General features: G+C 33.8%; 3 protein-coding genes across 3 annotated transcripts; all 3 read right to left on the bottom strand.

Annotated features, from left to right (window-relative positions):
• Nucleotides 1–5,011: 5,011 nt before the first annotated feature.
• On the bottom strand, nt 5,012–12,720 carry LOC107018775. The gene is made up of 6 exons (XM_015219342.2): nt 12,535–12,720; nt 9,042–9,142; nt 8,293–8,370; nt 8,131–8,202; nt 6,304–6,401; nt 5,012–5,950 (listed from the first exon to the last, which is right to left on the bottom strand). The coding sequence occupies exons 1-6, from the start codon at nt 12,556–12,558 to the stop codon at nt 5,388–5,390; spliced, it is 936 nt and encodes a 311-aa protein (XP_015074828.1). The 5' UTR covers nt 12,559–12,720; the 3' UTR covers nt 5,012–5,387.
• Nucleotides 12,721–13,430: 710 nt separating this feature from the next.
• Nucleotides 13,431–14,030, bottom strand: LOC107019790 (agamous-like MADS-box protein AGL90). Its single transcript, XM_015220162.1, has one exon. The coding sequence runs from the start codon at nt 14,028–14,030 to the stop codon at nt 13,431–13,433; it is 600 nt and encodes a 199-aa protein (XP_015075648.1).
• An 809-nt stretch (nt 14,031–14,839) lies between these two features.
• LOC107020533 (flavin mononucleotide hydrolase 1, chloroplatic) lies at nt 14,840–19,480 on the bottom strand. Its single transcript, XM_015220939.2, has 7 exons — nt 19,171–19,480; nt 17,340–17,415; nt 17,141–17,192; nt 16,544–16,658; nt 16,290–16,360; nt 15,510–15,597; nt 14,840–15,158 (listed from the first exon to the last, which is right to left on the bottom strand). The coding sequence occupies exons 1-7, from the start codon at nt 19,410–19,412 to the stop codon at nt 15,014–15,016; spliced, it is 789 nt and encodes a 262-aa protein (XP_015076425.1). The 5' UTR covers nt 19,413–19,480; the 3' UTR covers nt 14,840–15,013.
• Nucleotides 19,481–19,504: the final 24 nt, after the last annotated feature.

Here is a 19,504-nt window from a genome sequence, read left to right as displayed (position 1 = left end):
AGGGAATTTTGTCGCATTTACGAGCTAACTTTTAGAAAGTAGCTGATTTTCTTGGTTTTTCGTGTGTATTAGTCCACTAATCTGGCGCCTGGGAGAACTTAAAAAATTTTTCCTGAAAAAACTTCACGAGGACCTCCGTAATCAGTGAGAGAAGCATTACGTATAGTCACACGATTTTTTAGGGAATTTTGTCGCATTTACGAGCTAACTTTTAGAAAGTAGCTGATTTTCTTGGTTTTTCGTGTGTATTAGTCCACTAATCTGGCGCCTGGGAGCACCTAAAAAAAATTTTTTGAAAAAACTTCATGAAGACCTCCGTAATCAGTTGGAGAAGCATTACGTATAGTCACACCATTTTTGAGGAATAATTTTCACATTTACGAGCAAACTTATAGAAATTACACGGCTTTCTTGTTTTTCCATGTGTATTAGTCCACGGATCTAGTGCCTTAGAGCACCTAAAAGAAGTTCCTAAAAAAATTTATGAGGACCTCCGTAATAATTTCGGGAAGCATTACGTATAGTCACACTATTTTTTAGGTATATTTTCGCATACACGAGCCAACTTTTAAGAATTAATTGACTTTTTTATTTTTTTATGTGTGTATTAATTCATAGATCTGGAATCTTAGATCACCCAATGTTTTTCTTCTAAAAACATTATTAGGACCTCGTATTGAGTTGGGGAAACATTGTGTATATTCCCATTATTTTAAGGAATATTTTTGCATTTACGAACCAAATTTGAACTTGAAAATGCGTGTGTTTGCCCCATGTGACCAAATCACGCATTAATAAGGTTGTAACAAACGTCCATGAAATATTTTTCCAAAAATAAGTCGGGATCACATATCACAAAAAATCTATGGACTATAGCGTGCGAAAATCGATAAATTTAATTTTTCTCGCATTTGGGTTCGTTTGAACTTGAAAATGCATTTGTATGTCCCCTCGAGACCAACTCACGTCATTAATAAGGTTGTAATGAACGTTCATGAGAATATTCGGCCAAAAACAAGTCGGGATTATGTATAACCAAAAATTCATGGATTATAGCACAAGAAAATAAGTAAATTTGGTTTTCCCCGCATTGAAGCTCGTTTGAACTTGAAAATGTGTCTGTTTTCCCCTCGGTACCAACTCACGCCATTAATAAGGTTTTAATAGACGCCCATGAAAATTTCGGCCGAAAACAAGTTAGATCATATATCACCTAAAATTCATGGACTATAGCATATGAAAATTGGTAAATTTGGTTTTTTTCACATTAGGACTTGTTTGAACTTGAAAATGTGTCTGCTTGCCCCTCGGGACCAACTCATGTCATTAATAAGGTCATAACAGACATCTATTAAAAATTTCATCCAAAAAAAAGTTTGGATCACATTTCACCAAAAATTCATGGACTATAAAATGTGTTTGTTTCAACTTTAAAATGTGTTTGTTTGCCCCTCGAGACCAACTCAGGCCATTAATAAGGTCGTAAGGGACGTCCATGAAAATTTTTGATCAAAAACAAGTCGGAATCACCTATCACAAAGAATTCATTGACTATGGCACACCAACTAAACAACGTATTCAAATTTAAAATATCTAATTAAAAATAAAAAAAAAAAATTTTTACTTTATCGCAATCTTCTGTGAATTTGACAACTAAACAATATATATAGTATTTAGGAAATAAGTACTATAACAAGAATTCAACCTCAAAAGAAGTTGACCTAGTAGTGGTGTTATGAATGTGTAATGGGAACACAAACTCCAAGTCAACTTATATTTAGATCAACTACCAAATTTTTCAGATAATCTCATTTATTTTCATTAATCCCAAGTTTAAACATGTAATTACAATGTGATTTATTTTTTCTCAAAACTAATTATAATGTGAGTAGAAAATTGAAAAAGTAGATTCATCATCCCAAGACTAGGTTGACATTCCCTAATATTACTTTCCTGTCTCGAATTATATGTCTTATTTCTCTTTTACACGTCGTCTAAAAATATAGTTATTAGAATGAAATTTTATTTTACTAATTTACCCTTATATATGCCTTAAGATATATCACCCTTTATGAAACATTTCTATTCATGATCAGATTTTTGTAACTGTCAAGAATAAATACTAAGAAGAGGAAACTAAAAATAATTAATTGTCTTGATCTTTTAAATATCGGAATAGATAATTTGAGACGGAGAAAATATTAGGTAAGCATTTGTATTGATAAGATTAAAGATGGTCAATGAAATGTGACAAATTAATTATGACTTATTTGAAGATTTTGCCCTACTTAGATGGCCATATTAAGAGGACAATTTTCACAAGAACTAATGCAAATTGATAAAATCCAACTCTCTTTTTTGGACCACCAATTATTGTTTAGTTAATACAAAAAAATACTTTTTAAAGAAATATTTTAATTCGATATTTGATATTTATTTCGTAGTCAGACTAATACAGACTTATACCAAAAAAGGTTCCATTTCGAAAGTGAAACTGTATCTTTATAATCCAACTAAACTAAGTTTGTATTGAAAATTTTAATTCACACAGATAAATTTTATTTTGAAGGATAAAAATGTTTTTTTTTATTAAATGTGAAGTTACTTACTATGTGTTCACTGATCCAAGTTATTTTATGATTAAAATGAAGGAATACGTACTATTCCACGAAACTTTTAGTGGTACAACATTAACTGCAAAATAAGTATGTTTATCTGCCGAAAGCTTTAATTTAAGACCACATTAAACCTTGTGGTGTTCTATAAACCACGCCATTAATTTTACATATTATACCATCAATTAATTACTTTTAAAAAGGTACAATTTTTAGAAAATTTTAAATTTTTAATCCATCTACTTCATAGGATAAAATGGTAAACTTTCTATGTCAATAATTATTTTTATAATAAGTATATTTAAAATGGATAATTAATTAGGGACATGGGAAGTAGTAGTAACAAACTTTAATACTAAAGTGGCGTATAGATTTAATTTTTTTATTCAATATTTTGAAATTTTCAATTTTAGAAAATATTTTAGATTTTATTTCTGAATTATAATAAAGGAAATTTGTGTTAGGATTAGTCTTATATAGTATCTACAAAAAGCATACCTTTAGCCGCGACTTTACTTGCCATAAAAAAGTACTTTTAGTGACGATATTCATAGATTTTAGCGACGACTTTACTTGCAACTAAAAGTACTTTGACGACATTCTATGTTTAGCGGCGACTTTAAATGCCACTAAAAGTATTTTTAGCAACGACGTTCATAAGTTTTGGCGGCGACTTCCCATTAAAAGTTCTGCGACGACATTCATAGGTTTTAGCGGCGACTTTAGGTGCCACTACAACTACTTTTCGCGACCACATTCAGGTCTAAAAGTATTTTTAGCGACGATAATCATATGTTTTAGCGGCGAATTTAGTTGATACGAAAAGTACTTTTAGATGCTACTAAAAGCACTTTTAGCGACGAAATTCATATGTTTTAGCGGCGACTTTAGTTGCCACCGGAAAGTACTTTTAACGACAATATTCATATGTTTTAGCGGCGACTTTAGTTGCTACGAAAACTGCTTTTAGCGACAACCTTCATAGTTTTAGTGGCGACCACAGTTGTCTCTAAAAATACTTTTAGCGACAACACTCATAGGTTTTAGCGGCGACTCTAGTTGTCGTCAAAATACTTTTGGCGACGACGTTCATAGGTTTTAGCGGCGACTGTAGTTGTCGCTAAAAATACTTTTAGCGACGACGTTCATAGGTTTGCGGCGACTGCAGTTGTCGCTAAAAATACTTTTAGCGACGACCTTCACAGGTTTTAGCGGCGAACGCAGTTGTCGCTAAAAATACTTTTAACCTTCATAAGTTTTAGCGGCGACTCTAGTTGTCGCCAAATATACTTTTAGCGACGACTTTCATATGTTTTAGCGGCGACTGCAGTTGTCGCTAAAAATACTTTTAGCGACGACCTTCATATGTTTTAGCGGCGACTGCAGTTGGCGCTAAAAATACTTTTAGCGACGACCTTCATAGGTTTTAGCGCGACTGCAGTTGTCGCTAAAAATACTTTTAGCGACGACCTTCATAAGTTTTAGCGGCGACTGCAATTGTCGCTAAAAATACTTTTAGCGACGACCTTCATATGTTTTAGCGCGACTGCAGTTGTCGCTAAAAATACTTTTAGCGACGACCTTCATAGGCTTTAGCGGCGACTGCAGTTGTCGCTAAAAATACTTTTAGCGACGACCTTCATAAGTTTTAGCGGCGACTGCAGTTATCGCTTAAAATACTTTTAGCGACGACCTTCATAAGTTATAGCGGCGACTCTAGTTGTCGAAAGATCTTTTAGCGACGACCTTTACAGGTTTTAGCGGCGACTGCAGTTGTCGCTAAAAATACTTTTAGGACGACCTTCATAAGTTATAGCGGCGACTCTAGTTGTCGCTAAAGATCTTTTAGCGACGACCTTTACAGGTTTTAGCGGCGACTCCAGTTGTCGCTAAAAGAACTTTTGGCGACGACGTTTATAAGTTTTAGCGGCGACTTTAGTTGTCACTAAAATTACTTTTAGCGACGATATTCATAGGTTTTAGCGGCGACTATAGTTGTCACTAAAATTACTTTTAGCGACGACCTTCATAGGATTAGCGGCGAGTTAAGTTGCTATTAAAACTACTTTAGCGACGACATCCATAGGTTTTACCGGCGACTTTTGTTGCTACTAAAAGTAGTTTTAGCGACAACATTCGTAGGTTTTAGCGGCGACTGTGATTGCTACTAAAAGTACTTTTAGCGACGACATTCTTAGGTTTAGCGGCGACTGTGATTGCCACTAAAAGTACTTTTACTGATGAATTGATAGGTTTTAGCGACGAGCTTAGTTGCCACTAATACAGTCAGCGATGTTTATAGGTTTTAGCAGCGACTGATATTGGTTTTAGTTGCGACAGGAAACGTACTTTTAAAGACTTCGCTGGGTGCTTGGAGCCCTCCTCATGCTAGATGATTCGCAAGAAATTTATATCTACGTTTTATTTGATATTTTAATATGAATATACGGAAAAGCCAGTGGGTTACAGTAGCTCCGCCCCTGGCTACAGAGGATGATGCAGACAAACTAGGCCAGTGTGACAAACTTTACAACCTCAAGCTTGTCGATAACTTGGATTCAGTAGCTTTCAATTCTATATTCCAACAGTTCCTTGCTGTACTTATACGATGCAGCTATCAAAGGGCTGGTACAAAATTACAACCGTTCAGTTTCCTCGTGGGCACAGATTTCACAAGAGAATCATAAAGTGCTCGAGATCATTCGTTTACTTCTATGGTTGTGTGTGGCTGGGCTAGTCTTCAAGCATTTCAAGAAGAATACATTATGTTCCTTATTTCAGATTCCCTTCTCTTGCAAATCCTAGAGCATTGGCAAATATTCTCTTAGCAGCACCAATATGTTCTTCACGAATACTATCTTTGTGAACCTTCACGTCTGTTTTCACTGGTGTCGATGAACCTGTTCCATCGATGTTTTTAGGTGTGTTCTTCTTCATATGTGGTGATCTACTGCCATTTGATGTGTTGTTTTTGGGCTTACCACCTGAACCTGGATATTTTGTAGGGGGAGTTTTAACCTCTGTACAAGTCTGCTTGCCCAAATTTGTCAGTCCTTCTTCCTTATACGGGATATTTACATCCTTGGATTGTTCTTCACACTGCTCAGCATTTGCATGTTGGATCTCTAGGTTAGCTGGCCTGGTTCTTTGGCCAAGTGCATGTGCAATCATACGACGAGCAACCGTAGGATCTTTTTGAGGTCTATCCTTCATACATTGTCTAGTCTCGCCTTGATCAACAGAAAAAATCCGTTTCCGGGCAGCCATATAAGCTTCTTCCCTCTCCTCAAGCGAAAGGTTAATGATTGGTATTGGTGTGTCTTCTACCTTTGACCCTGAAAAACAACAACAATGCTTATTTTGTTGCTATCACATTCGGATTTTTGATAACTTGTTTGGAAATTAGAATAATTAGATTTCATATGAAACTGCATGAATATTTTCCCCGTTTTTCAGACACTGACAGCGCTTTCTCCCTACTTCAAAGGATTTTTACTTAATCAGATATATTATTCATCGAAAGCATCTAGAGGATGCAGTAATATAAAAGAATTGTCCTTGGTTCCTGTACTTTCCCCTCCTTTCAAATTCTCAACTATGGAAGTTGTAAAATATGTAAGGTGATTCTAATCCATTTCCGGAATACATAAATCTTAGAACACCTCATACACTAGACAAGAAACAATACCTTCTGAACTTTCTTTTCTTCTATATATCACATCTACAGTCCTTGGAGATTGGAGTTCGTCATACTGCCAAAGGAGATCAGTAATGAGAATGGAAGGTCTGCAAATTGAGTTCCCAAAAATGTTAGAAGACAAGGAACTAACAATGACAAACTTAATCACTTCGAGTTCAGAACTTCAAGCACGTCATGTCACTTAAGAAGGGGAAAAGGCTAAATGCAAGAAGGTTGTATTTGATTCGTCCATCCTACTTACCAACAAGATGAGATATTATATGGCTGCAGCGGTGTGAAATTTGCTACTCTTGGGCCTTGAAATGGTTTATACTATGTTTCCACTGCTGAAGTCGAGAGGCTATAAGAGTATTGGAGATTTTGCGCATGTAACCAGCGGTGTGGGTCCTCCGGAGAGGCAGAGACAATCTTGGAATGGGTAGTCCAAATGAGGAAAGTGACTGCATGGGTCCATCGGAAGGTTTCAAATCTGGGAGATGCAATTTTTTACTATTCCAATTTCTACCAATAACGAAGACTACACGAGTCTTGAAGATGGATTGATGAAGAACCAGAAAGAGAAGGAGAAATTATCAGGGAAATATCCATCTCAAAAAATAGAAAATGACAGGGAAATATTTGAGAAGGGAAAATGATCATAAGTTGAGAGAAGAAAGCAGAGTAAGAGAGACAAGGTGAGGGGGTTGGCGAGGGAGGAGACCGAGAAGAAATAAGGAGATCAATTTGTACAGTATTAGCATTAACCAATGACAACACAGTAAGGGGTTCTGTTAAGAAAAAGGACTACTGAAATAGCTTAACTCCGGTGAAAATTAAAATTCTATCTCTAATTAAAAGACAAGGACATAATCACATAGAATCTAATCTAAAATCCCTCTTTAGAGGATATGAAACTACTGTTACTTTTGCTCCAACAATCCTAACAGAGTTTGTTCTGTGGTTGATATCCTAAACTGTGAATTTTAGCTACTCATGAAATAAAAACATTCACAGTAAGTGTGAATTGTTCAGTCACAAAACTAGGTATATAAGCAAAAACTTAAAAGAAATGTTTCGAGCTTGCAAGGTATAAGCACACAAAAATTGCTGCACACCTGCACCTATGATGCTCCAGAGAGCACCTGAATGATCCTTAAACAAGGCTACGATTCTAAAAAGAGTATCCAGGAATCAATACAAGTAGTACTCCCAAAGACCTCTCTTCCCTTGTCTTTCAACCAAAGAATTAATCCCTCTGTTGTCTTACTTCCCTTTTTGGTAAGTCACAAAAAGAATGTTTTTTTCTATTTCCAGCTTAGTTGTGCGGACTCCACTTTCGATGCCACACCCGTGTCGAATTCTGCAAAAATACACTAGTTATAAAGAATCTGACACGCACCCGTTGACACTTTTGAAGAGTCCGAGCAACATAGATTTTCAGGAAGTTCTCCAATTCCAACATTCTACATGAAAATTTTAAGATCACAAATTTTTAAGGACTACACACGTCTTTAATTCTAGATCACGAGATTCAAAAGTCTTCCTTTATTTCTTTAACTCGGAGTTCAGTCAAACTAAGACACTTAAATTAGGACGGAGGGAGTAGCTTAGAATCAGCCCTAGCAACTCTCACAACGTAATTTTGTAGGCAACGATGTTCACCTAAAAGGTCTATTATATCAACAATTGCACAAACAACCAAACATGCCACTACAGATGCTCTGGCAGAATATATATATGCTCATGGATTTCTAATTAAGATGTGTTCAGAGAGGTTATAGAACTGCAGTATAAACATTCAAATGAGTTAAGGAGAGGCAATTTTCTTTTACATACATTGATGTATCTGAGCAACGCTCCAAGACCAAGTGCCGTTCTTCCCCTTCACCAACTGATTGATGAGAAAACCTGCCAGAACAAGACAGGTTACACTTGTCAATACCTCAAAGAGTTAAGTACACTATGATATAAAGCAATCAACATTCTCAGTGCAATTACCCAAAAATATCAGCCAGACGATGTAAGAGAAGGCGGTTATATGGATTTGTTGGTTCAAGCTCCAAGATTCCATCAGAACTGCATAAAAGTACCATATTATTATGATTGGTACCCTCAGGAAAATAACATTCTCACATTGTATAATGAGAAAAAGGTATTTCAAGTCAAATCCACAGAATATCATTGTTATCCTCCTCCTTTGAATCAATAGATAAATACAAAATTCTATTAAAAACATTGATAAGTACATTTTGAAAAAGAGGGATTCAGTTTACGAGTGATAGATGTCAAGAACAATTGGGATAATTTCACAATAAATGAGGCGCAGATAGTGTTTGCTGATAGACAATGAAAATAAACTAGTATAAGTTAACTAACAGAGTTTGAACCCACACAGGCTGAAGCTGTGATGGAAAATGGCAACTTATAATAGAAAGTTACCATTTTCAAAAAAATGGCAACTTATAATATTGTCGAGGCTTGTGGACATCAGATAACAAATTATGACAAGTGTAAAGGAAAAAATATTGAGGGAGATGGAGGCACAATTGTATGAGTCAAAGAGGAAAGCAGAAGTAAAAAAGCAAACGAACAAAACGTGAAAAATGATTTTTCTCACTGCTGATGATGTCATGAAATAAATGTTCTCTGGAAACAACTAAAAGTTAAATTGTTTGCTATTAACACAGGCAATTATAAGTCTGCATCTTCATAATCTCCAGTCTGATCAACTCTTCACACTAAAATACCTGGTATCATCGAGAAGGAAATTGACTAGGGTCTCCTCCATAGATAGGATAAGATGCTTGCAAGGAAGATTATCTTTGATAAGAAAGGCCAGTTCCTCTACCTGCATTAACACGATGTAAGGGTCAATAGAAAATCAAGCCAACCAAAACAACACTTATTATTGGAAGGATAAAGATTGCATAAAGGCATAAGAAAGTAAAATAGTACACTGATTATTTAAATAAAAGATAGTTAATCATCAAACAAAATTAATTTACCGCAAATATCAAATGATCAGAGAGGTAGAGGTAGGCGAAGAAATATTGGAGAGGTGATTAAATAGGGCATGGCATAGTTTCAAATTATCGAGGACATGACATTAGATAGGAGGTTATGGAGGACACGGTTTAGGGTAAAAGGTTCATAGGTAGTTGAAATTGTTTCACTTTTCCTTACATATTAGTTAGTCGTAGTATTACTCTTGTAGTTTCTTGTCCTTCGATTTCTGCTACTATCCATTGTTTCTTGTACTCCGATTGTCGTAGTATTTTGTTGTAATTAATGCTCCCTTTTCCAGACTGCTTTGTCATGCTCTCTGTAGTATTTTGTCATGTCTTCTCCACTTAGTCATTTCTTTTTCTGATCTGTCTTGAATTGTTTTTCCTTGAGCAGAGGGTCTACTGGAAACGGTCTCTCCACCTACCAAGGTACGTGTAAGGTATGCATATACTCTACTCTCCCAAACCCCAATCATGGGAGTACACTAGGTATGTTGTTGTTGTATCAAATGATCAAGGCAAGGCTATCAACTAAATCACCCGAACATGACTGATTGAATGTGTTAAATCTTTATGATTTGGTCCTAATCGACTAAACAATTTAATTAGCTTTTTCTTCATTTATTGAACTAAACAAGGTGAAAAGACATTACGGTTGTTAGACAAAAAAAAGAATAATATACACGTGTATGCCAAAATCAGATTATAAGGTTGAAAATGCTCTCCAAGCAATGTTTACAGTATTTGGGTTGGCTTTATGATACATTCACTTCATTCGAACATTTCAATAGGGTAAATAATTTGTAAAATTTTAAAAGGTCTTTAATTCTCACACTTATCATCACCCAAACTTAATGAATACAAATAATCAATTGAATATTAAAACAAAAATACAAAGCAAGTCTGTTCCAGTTAGATTCTTAAATCAAAATCTGTAGCTCCAACAACTTTTGGTCAAAAGTTTCAGACTTCAATAAAATTGGGTTAATCTTGAAACATTTTATCACTTGTTTCTTCTCATAGAACAACTTTCCCTGATTTTACTCAAAATTAAACTACCAATCACGGCTTATTGCAACAAAATACTAAGCAAAACTTATTTTTACTTGTGATCATTCCCCGTGAACCAACTTATTAAATCACAATCTATAGATACCAACAACTTTCTGCCAAAAGTTCCATACTTCAGCAAAATTGAGCTACTCTTGAAACATTTTTTCACTTATTCCTTGTTATACAACGACTTTCTCTGATTTTTCTCAAAACGGAACTACTATTACTGCCTGTTGCAACAAAATACTAAGTAAAAACATAATCTTTACAGGTAATTCAAGCACCCACTATCAAGAAAACCCTATACCAAACACTTATTTCTGTAAAAACTTCCATCGAGGTTCCAAAATCCAATATCAACTATAATCAACTACAAGTCCATTCCAAACCAATTGAAAACAAATGAAATTCAAGAAGTTCTTTAAATCTCACACTTACACTTGGGAAGCTTGGTACCACTAGTAAGAGGAGTGGCTAAAGGACAAGAATCCAGCATCCTTACGTGAACCTAATGATTAAAAATAATCACAATGTATAGTCCAACAACTTCTGTCAGAAGTTTCAGACTTGAGCAAAATTGAGCTACTCACAGTGTTTTGGGAAGCGAGAAGCGGAAAAAAGCGACGAGGGCTCGCTTCACAGAAGCGAGAAGCGCGAAGCGCGCTTTTTTTTAAATAAAGCGGTATTTAGTATAAAAATAAAAAAATATTAAATAACTGAATAGAGATAACATATTCTTAGATTAAAAGAAAATAGATAGTCAATAATATTCATAAGTCATAACATATAAAACAAAAAATCAAATACATAATTAAATCACAAAGAATCAAACTCCTATTCTTCAACAAGATCCTCAAACTCTTCAAAATGCAGAAATAAAAATATAAAAAAACACCCAGCAGCAACCAAAAAAAAGCAGTAGCAGATCGCCGCAGCTTCGTAGAAAAGAAGAGAAGAAGAAGAAGAAAAAACTTACAGCAGCTTGGCAGCAACCAACCAAAAATAGAAAAAAAAAATCGCAGAAGAGTCTGAAGAAGAGAAGCAGTCGCAGCTTCTTAGTCGTGAAGAAGAGAAGCAGTCGTAGCTGTGAGTGAAGTTGCGAAAGATGGAAAGAGTATGTGAAGTCGCGTATCTTTCAGAAATTAAAAAAAAAAAAAACTTACGATCTTTTTAAAAAAACCTAGTTGGCGCTTTTTCATAAGAAGCGCGCTTTATCGCGCTTTTGCTTTTCTGGCGCTTCTCGCTTCTACAGTAGAAGCGAGCGCCTTTTCAATATCGCCTCGCCTCAGGAGCTAAAAGAGCAGGAGCATCGCATCGCCTCAAAGCGCGCTTTTTACAACACTGGGCCTACTCGTTAAACATTTTTCAGTTAGTTCTTTTTATACAACAACTCTCTTATTTTACTCAAAATTAAGCTACCACTCACTTCCTACTGCCTAAACAAAGAACATATTTTTACAGGTCATCAACCCTCCTGAATCAATAATAAACCCATTTCTGTAAAAACTTTCATCGAAGTTCCATAAATCCAATATCATCTATGTACAACTATGATTTAATCCCAAAACTAATCGGGTTGGCTTTACTTGCAAAATTGAGCTACTCTTGAAACCTTTTATCAATTTTTTCTTCTCACATAACAACTTTCTCCAATTTCACTGAAAATTAAACTACTAATCACAGCTTATTGCAACAAAATACTAAGCAAAACCATATTATCACTAGTCAATCATTCCCCGCGAACCAACTTCTTCAATCACAATCTATAGTCCAACAACTTTCTGTCAAAATTTTCATACTTGAGCAAAATTGAGCTACTCTTGTAACATTTCTTCTTATACAACATTTCTCCTATTTCACTCAAAATTAAATCCCAATTACTACCTATAGCTACATAATACTAAGCAAAAACATAATCTTTACAGGTAAATCAACCCCCACCCCCCACACCATGAACCAACAATAAACCCTACATCAAACACCCTTTTTTGCACAAAACTTCAATCAAAGTTCCAAATATCAACTAAGAGTACATTCCAAACTAATTGGACAAACAATTTATAAATCCAAAGCAAATAAAACTCAAGAACTTCATCAAATCTCACACTTATCATCACCCAAACCTAGAATTTACAAAAAAAAAAAAAACACTTCAATATTAAATAGAACATAAATTCCTCACCATAGCGAATTCCGTAAGACTCATTGTGGATAATGATCAACAATCGTAAAGGGTGTAAAACCCTGAAATTTTCTTGGATTTTTTTTCAGTTTTTTTCACTTGATTTTGAAGAAAATTTTGCGAAAGAAAAGAGGCTAAAGAATTTTGAGGATTTCTTGTAATAACAATTTTACAAAATATGTACTTTCTTTTGTGTTTTATTTCTAAATTTGGTACATGAATATAATATTTAAATAAATTATATACTTTTTTGTAATTATATAAACTCACACGTAAAAATAAAAATGATATCTTAACGTAATTTATAAAGTGTTATTATATGATCGAAAAGTTGGTGAAAATAATATTTTGCACAAATGTATAATAAGGATTTAAATTATATACAATATTATAATTTTTGAAATTTTGTTCATAATAAAAATTTAGTGATTATATATTTAACAACACGGATTATTAATAAAAAAAATAATATTATAAAGAACAATATAGTAAGTTACCATATTACTTTGAATACTCATTCTATGACCTTTGTTATAGCATTTTATTTTATTTTTTTGTATTTCTTTTGGTTTCATATTATTTGACTTTTTTTTATTAAGAATGTATTCTTCATTTTACTTGTTTATGTTAGCAAATTAACTACATTCAATACTATTTTTATCATTAAATAATAGTATAAAATCGTAATATTTATATTTTAAAAAGTTATAACATAATTAAGAAAAATAAATTTCTAATAAATCACTGCTATAACGCAAAAAGAAATATAATAATTGAAATGTAATTTAATTTAATAGATCCCTAAATGTTACATATATATTTAGGATGATCGAATAGCACTATTACATTTCTTACCACTTATATAACATAGCTTTCACATAGAAATTATAATATGATCAATCATTTCGTCCACGTTTAATACCTCTTCCACTTGACAAACTCAACGATGTATCAACATTAAAATCGCTATAATCCATCTCATTCTTTGTTGTCGAATCGAAATTACAGAGAAGCGATGCAGGTTGAAAATTTTGAGCTTGTTGATCAAATTGTTTCTTCCTTTCATCAAGTTGAGCCCTTGTAGCAGCGGACAACTTTAACAGTCCTCTTATTTCCTTCGCATCAAGTTTAAGTTCAGATATTTTAACCTTTCTGTCATATAATTGTTTGAACATGAAATTCAATTTATTTTCCTCGTTTCTTCTCATTTTTTCTTCAATAATTAGTTTCCGATCAATCAATTTTTTTGCCAGATAAGTCTCGTGTTCAACTAACTTTTTTCGCCTTTCATCTTCGGAGAAACCTAAATACCTTGTGAGTATAGTCTTAGCCTCAAATTCATTTGGCCACATAGTAGGAACAAATTCTCCAGGATTAAAAATAATTATTGAAATAAGTATTCCACATAAAATTGATAATTCTTTTGCTGTTTTGAACAAATCAGCTATGTCTCTTGCTTTCTTTTCATTTCCCAATTCATCTGAATTTTTAGTCATATTTGACCCACAAATAAAAAGAAGAATAAATTGTGAAGTTAAAAAGAGGGACAATGAATTTATATTTATAGATGTATAATGAGACTTGTTAATAATGAATAATTTCAAGTAAATCTTAATATATGACCCAATATGGCAATAAACTTATTATAATATTTTGAATTTTGAAAAAAAAAAGTCAATACTTTTTTTGGAATAATTGAATATTTAAAATCACAATTAAATTACATACCATATTTTGAGATTTGTAAAATCTTAATGATCAATGAGTGACTATATATATATATATATATTCTTATTTTAATTCATCAAATTTTAATTCAATAAAAAAATTGAACATAAATTGTAGTGTACTATTCTTTAATATTACTTAACAATCGATTGGTGTGAGTTAAAGTGACTATATACTGGTGAGAATAAATTTTTTTGTCGGTGAGAATGATAAATTTTAAAAAGTTATGATGTCATTATAAATTTTATTTACGTATAAAATATAAACAGTCAGTAGATATAAATGTAGAGTTATTTTAACAAAATATAAACTTGTGGATCAATTTTTGTATTAAAAATATCTCAAATCATGATATGAAATTTCCATATCATGGTTTTTGGAGAATATGCAATCACATCTCGTGATATGGAATCATGAGATAGAATCAACGTAAAAGCACATATCTTAACATTGATTCCATCTCACAGTTCCTTTATATGATATCGAATGGCTAAACGCCTACTTAGTACTAATCAAAATGAACTTTTAGATGGATAAGTGGCTTGGTAAGAAGGCCCAATTTAAAAATAATTCTAGATGACATTTACATTGTCTGATGTCCTTTCACTTGTCAAGTTGGTTGTATACATTTATTATACATACAATATACAACTCTTTTTAGGCCTAAAATTGTGACATATTTTGAGGAACTGTTCCGCAAGAACAAATGTTCAGAATAAAAAAAAACACAGAACTATCATGATATATAATCTTATGATGAACATTCAATCAGATCTTGACTTTCATTTGTTGATATATCGACACCGAGGAGAGATAAGTCCTTCCGCAACAAATCTGCATTCTTGAATTGAAGGCCTTTAAGTCCGAGTTCAATTGCAGCTTCAACGTTCCCCATCCTAAACGATCAATGATACAACTCGCGTGAGAAACATTGGACCTTTTTTGAAGTCCAGGTTACTGTAATGAGCAGATAGAACTGCATTTTTCATGTATAAAATTCTAAATATGAATAGAAGTCGACAAATAACAAGGACGTGGTGATGCATCCAAGACGCGGACTCTGTCTATATAGTGGTGATATGAAAATCATATCGAGGCCAAACTCAACTTTGTGGTCAAAGGATAACTACTGTACATTGTTAGGGATGACTCGTTATCAGTTATCTGACAAGCGTACAGCGTACTACAATAGTTCTGAAGAGCTCGAGCAACATAGCTTAAAAGCATACACTATTATTGGGACATACCTGTCATCAACAAAAATGCAGTTGGAAGCATTTACATTGAGATGCTTTACAACTTCTAAATAAAAATCGGGATCAGGCTTCCGTTTTCCTGTAAACATATGAAATAAGTCAGGTCTATGCTCCAATCAAATTCACACTTCATATTATGTTTACGTGTCACCACTCCACAAGTTTAAGGTTACGGAACTTTTCAACAAGGAACAAAAGCAGATCAGCATCCGAAACTTCACAAATTTGAGATGCAGTACAACAGAAAAATAGGATAAAAAGATCAGCATTTGAGTTCTGAGTCTTCATGAACCAAGTTTCAAAACAGCAATTTGACTGTAAAATTGAACTTTATTATTAAACTTGTAGAGCACATCTAGATAGATACTCGACCCGTTAAGCATACAGATTGTGATCCAGAACCGAGTAAATAATAAAGATTGTGATCCAGAACCCATAAATGAAATCCCGGATCTGCCTCAGGTTGCTTGTGTAAGCATCCCAAAACTCTACATATGAGGAATACATAAGGAGCCAGCCACATCTCAGTTACCGTTATTAAAAAAAAAAACAGGAGCTAGCCACATCAACAATGGAATATTGAAGGGCAGCCCGGTGCACAAGGCATCCCGTGTCAGCAAGGCCCGGGAAAGGACTGCACCCCAATGGCTGTGAAGTAGTCAGTCAATCCTAATACAAGCACTAATGGATGCTTTCACGGTTCGATTACTGAAATCTTGATCAAACAAAAGTTGAGCGATAGAAAGTTTGTGAAGGTAAAGAGAAAAATACCAAATATACAGGAACAAAATGTCCAAGATAGGTAATTTGAGAGTTTAAGCTCGTCCTCAATCATCTGGTACCTGAAAGAACAAAGTTTGTCACACTTGAATGATTGTATTTTGAAAGTAACGAAGGCTTGAATGATTATTATTATTTTGTATAATATTGGCCTCAGACGAGTTTATATGGAGTATCATGGTAAGCAAGAAATTATATAACCAACTACATCTTTGTTTGGGACGGAGGCGTAGTTGTTGTCATACCAGATTGGATAATTTGTGAAAGCATGGATTTCATAGCCATTTTTTTTCAAAGAATTCAATAATCCTTCAACACCTTCAAGGTAGGAATATCGTCTTCTCATACAGTTTTTGAGACCTGAAAAAAAGTGGGTTTTCAGTTCACAATGAACAAACAAAAGATACTAATTTATTGAAGAAGTAACAATTAAATCAACCTTCCGCTAACATTCATTGATCAAACTAACGCATGCAGAAGATGAAGGAACAATTAGGAAATGATGGTAGGATCTTCACGGAAAAGAAGTTGAGAGTATTCTTTATACATCAGTTTTAGCAATAAGGCCATTCTGCATTTCCTGGTCGACTTTACTCATTCAGACAAGAATAAATGGTTGAGGCATGGCCAACATCTTATACCATTTAACATTTTGTTTCAAATTTTGCATCTCCTTTTCATATTAAGAAAAGATTGAGAGAGAACAACGGACAGATTTACTGAAGCATGAGCTCAAATGAAAATATGAACTCATCGTGTCAAAATTTATACTTCATAATTATGTCGTGAAGTTGTAGGATACTGTGTGATAAGGTGCTGACATCCGAGAATGTCTAACATACCTTCCATATCAAAAGATCTTTCATCCTTGAAGAATTTCCTAGTCAACTCCTCCTGAAAAGAGTAGTACAACATACTTTTATAAATTCAGAAAAGAGAACAATCATAATCTACATTTTTCGAGATAAAAGAGAAACAAAATGTATAGTAATATGCCTCCATTAAAATGTCGAACTTCTTGAAGCATACTTCTCAATGTACCTCACTGATAAGGCCTTTTTCAAACTCAATCCAGGAAGTTGGATGCTTGCTTTCCAGCAATTCTTTCATTGACATTCTGAATAAAAAATCTCAATTTGAAACAGGACAAAAATTTAGAAGCTAAAGGAGAAAAGAACAAAATCTGGTCTGGTTTGAACGAAAAATAATAAAAAGAAACGAGATAAAAGGAGCCCAAAGCAGCACTGGACCGTTACCAGAAGAGATTACATCAACCTGAGATGGAATGAATTCGGTATTCATAAATAACCGGTATTTGCCTGTTGCAATAGAAGGGGTTCCGAAATACTGTTGCAAGATGAGTAGTAGTAGTTTCGTGACAAGTAAGATATGTAATTCAACTATCTGAGTTAAGTTACATATGCCAGCTGAAGTAGGGGGCTTCTACCTTGACTGTTTAGGAATTACACGTTTTAAGAATTATACAACATGCTGTTCACAATATGCTGAGCAACATTATAAGTTGATTGATCTAACAATAAACTATTTCGTTTACACATATATGAAATGCTCACTTGGCTTTCAAGCATGCAAGAACGTGGGACCATATTCGCCGTGGTTAAAATCTTAAAACAGGGAAGTCCACAACAATCAAAGGCAAAAATATTACTACATATATCGATGTGAAGATAATTTTCCAATTACAAGGAAGATTTGAATGTTATGACATGCAGAAGATCAAGATATCTTACTCTACAATTAAGATTATGAACTTTAACCATAAGGTGAATGAATTTGTGCAAGAAAAAGTATATCTTAATTTCTTTCCTAGCAGTTACAACTTCTTTTCTTATAGTTTTTCCACTTCTCCTCAAATTGGAGAAGTGTCCCAAAATAACCTATCTTGTATACTCACTTATAAACTTTACATGAATGGAGCTTAAATGGAATAATAAAGATTCATATAGCCGACTTCAACTTGTTTTGGACTAAGGCATAGTTGTTTTGTTTGTATACTCGCTTAAATCATACACTAAATATACATACTCACAGAGATCAGAAGTCAAATTACACAGATCAGTAGTCAAATTCTAATCAAGCTCAAGTGGCTACAACTTTCTTTTTCCCTTCTTTTTTTTTTCTCTCTTTTACTTCTTTGTGTCTCCAATGGAGGGGTCAAAGGTCAAAACTCCATCTGCTAATTTCTTATACATAGCAATTCAAGAATTGATTTGGGCCCCAGTGAAATAGTAACAGAAGATTCATATATCCCACCCCATTAAGAAATAGTTGATTAATATTGACTTACTGACTGAGTAATTCAAGAATTCCAGCATAAAAATGATAACCTTTAAAGTCAAAAGAAACATCAGAAAACAGTAAAGGAGCTAAGTGGAGTTCAACATACTAAAAACCCATTGAGTTATTACAACAACAACAACAACATACCCCTAAAGTCCCACAAAATGGAGTCCGGAGAGATAAAGTGTACGAAAACCTTATCCCTGCCTCGGAGGTAGAAAGACTATTTCTGATACACCCTTGGCTACCCATTGAGTTATTGACTCATCAAATTCAACAATCCAGCATAACAAGATAACATAAAAATGGGATCTTTAAACTCAACAGACTGAAACTCAACATAGTAAATACCTATTGAGCTATTGACTCATCAAATTTAAGAACTCCACCATAACAAGACAACATAAAAATGGGATTTTTAAGGTCAACTGTAAAAAGGGGCAAACTGAAATTCAACATAAAGCTATTCCACAGCAAATTCGAGAATTCCAACATAACAAGACAACATAAAAATTGGATCTTTAAAGTCAAAAGTAAAAGGGGGAAAATTGAAATTCAACATAGTAAACACCTGAAGAAGGCAGGGACATCATGGTAAAAAGGGTCACGAACAATAGTATCCATAACATCAAAAAGCAAAATTGGAAGTTTCCTCTGAGCCACCATTGTTGATGCTGATGAAGAAGTGATACTGCAGCTAATAGTGCTAAAAGACCCCATTTTTGCAGATTTAGAAGAAGATGTATTCTTCATTGTAAATGGAAAACTGATATTATAAGCAGAAGATGGTCTCCATGATAACAATAAAGCCATATAGAATTTGGATTCTTTCTTTGTTTCTGATCAGATTTATAACGTGTTTTTTTTTTTGGGCTAACGAAAAGGATATTTTATATTTATTTATA

Source organism: Solanum pennellii, chromosome 5 (genome assembly GCF_001406875.1).
Source record: "Solanum pennellii chromosome 5, SPENNV200".
Classification (NCBI taxonomy): Eukaryota; Viridiplantae; Streptophyta; class Magnoliopsida; order Solanales; family Solanaceae; genus Solanum; species Solanum pennellii.
The sequence above is the reverse complement of the archived record's forward strand: the minus strand, read 5'-3'. Positions and strand labels throughout refer to the sequence as shown.

What these genes read in the sequence shown, in the direction of transcription:
- LOC107020533 (XM_015220939.2), bottom strand. Translation starts at nt 19,412, where the DNA reads ATGGCTTTATTGTTATCATGGAGACCATCTTCTGCTTATAATATCAGT. An exon ending in AAAAAGGCCTTATCAGTGAG is followed by an intron (nt 17,193 to 17,339) that starts GTACATTGAGAA and finishes TACTCTTTTCAG; the next exon opens with GAGGAGTTGACTAGGAAATT. An exon ending in TTCACAAATTATCCAATCTG is followed by an intron (nt 16,361 to 16,543) that starts GTATGACAACAA and finishes TTGTTCTTTCAG; the next exon opens with GTACCAGATGATTGAGGACG.
- LOC107018775 (XM_015219342.2), bottom strand. Translation starts at nt 12,558, where the DNA reads ATGAGTCTTACGGAATTCGCTATG. An exon ending in CGTTGCTCAGATACATCAAT is followed by an intron (nt 6,402 to 8,130) that starts GTATGTAAAAGA and finishes CTCAATTTGCAG; the next exon opens with ACCTTCCATTCTCATTACTG. An exon ending in AAGAAAAGAAAGTTCAGAAG is followed by an intron (nt 5,951 to 6,303) that starts GTATTGTTTCTT and finishes GTTGTTTTTCAG; the next exon opens with GGTCAAAGGTAGAAGACACA.
- LOC107019790 (XM_015220162.1), bottom strand. Translation starts at nt 14,030, where the DNA reads ATGACTAAAAATTCAGATGAATTGGGAAATGAAAAGAAAGCAAGAGAC.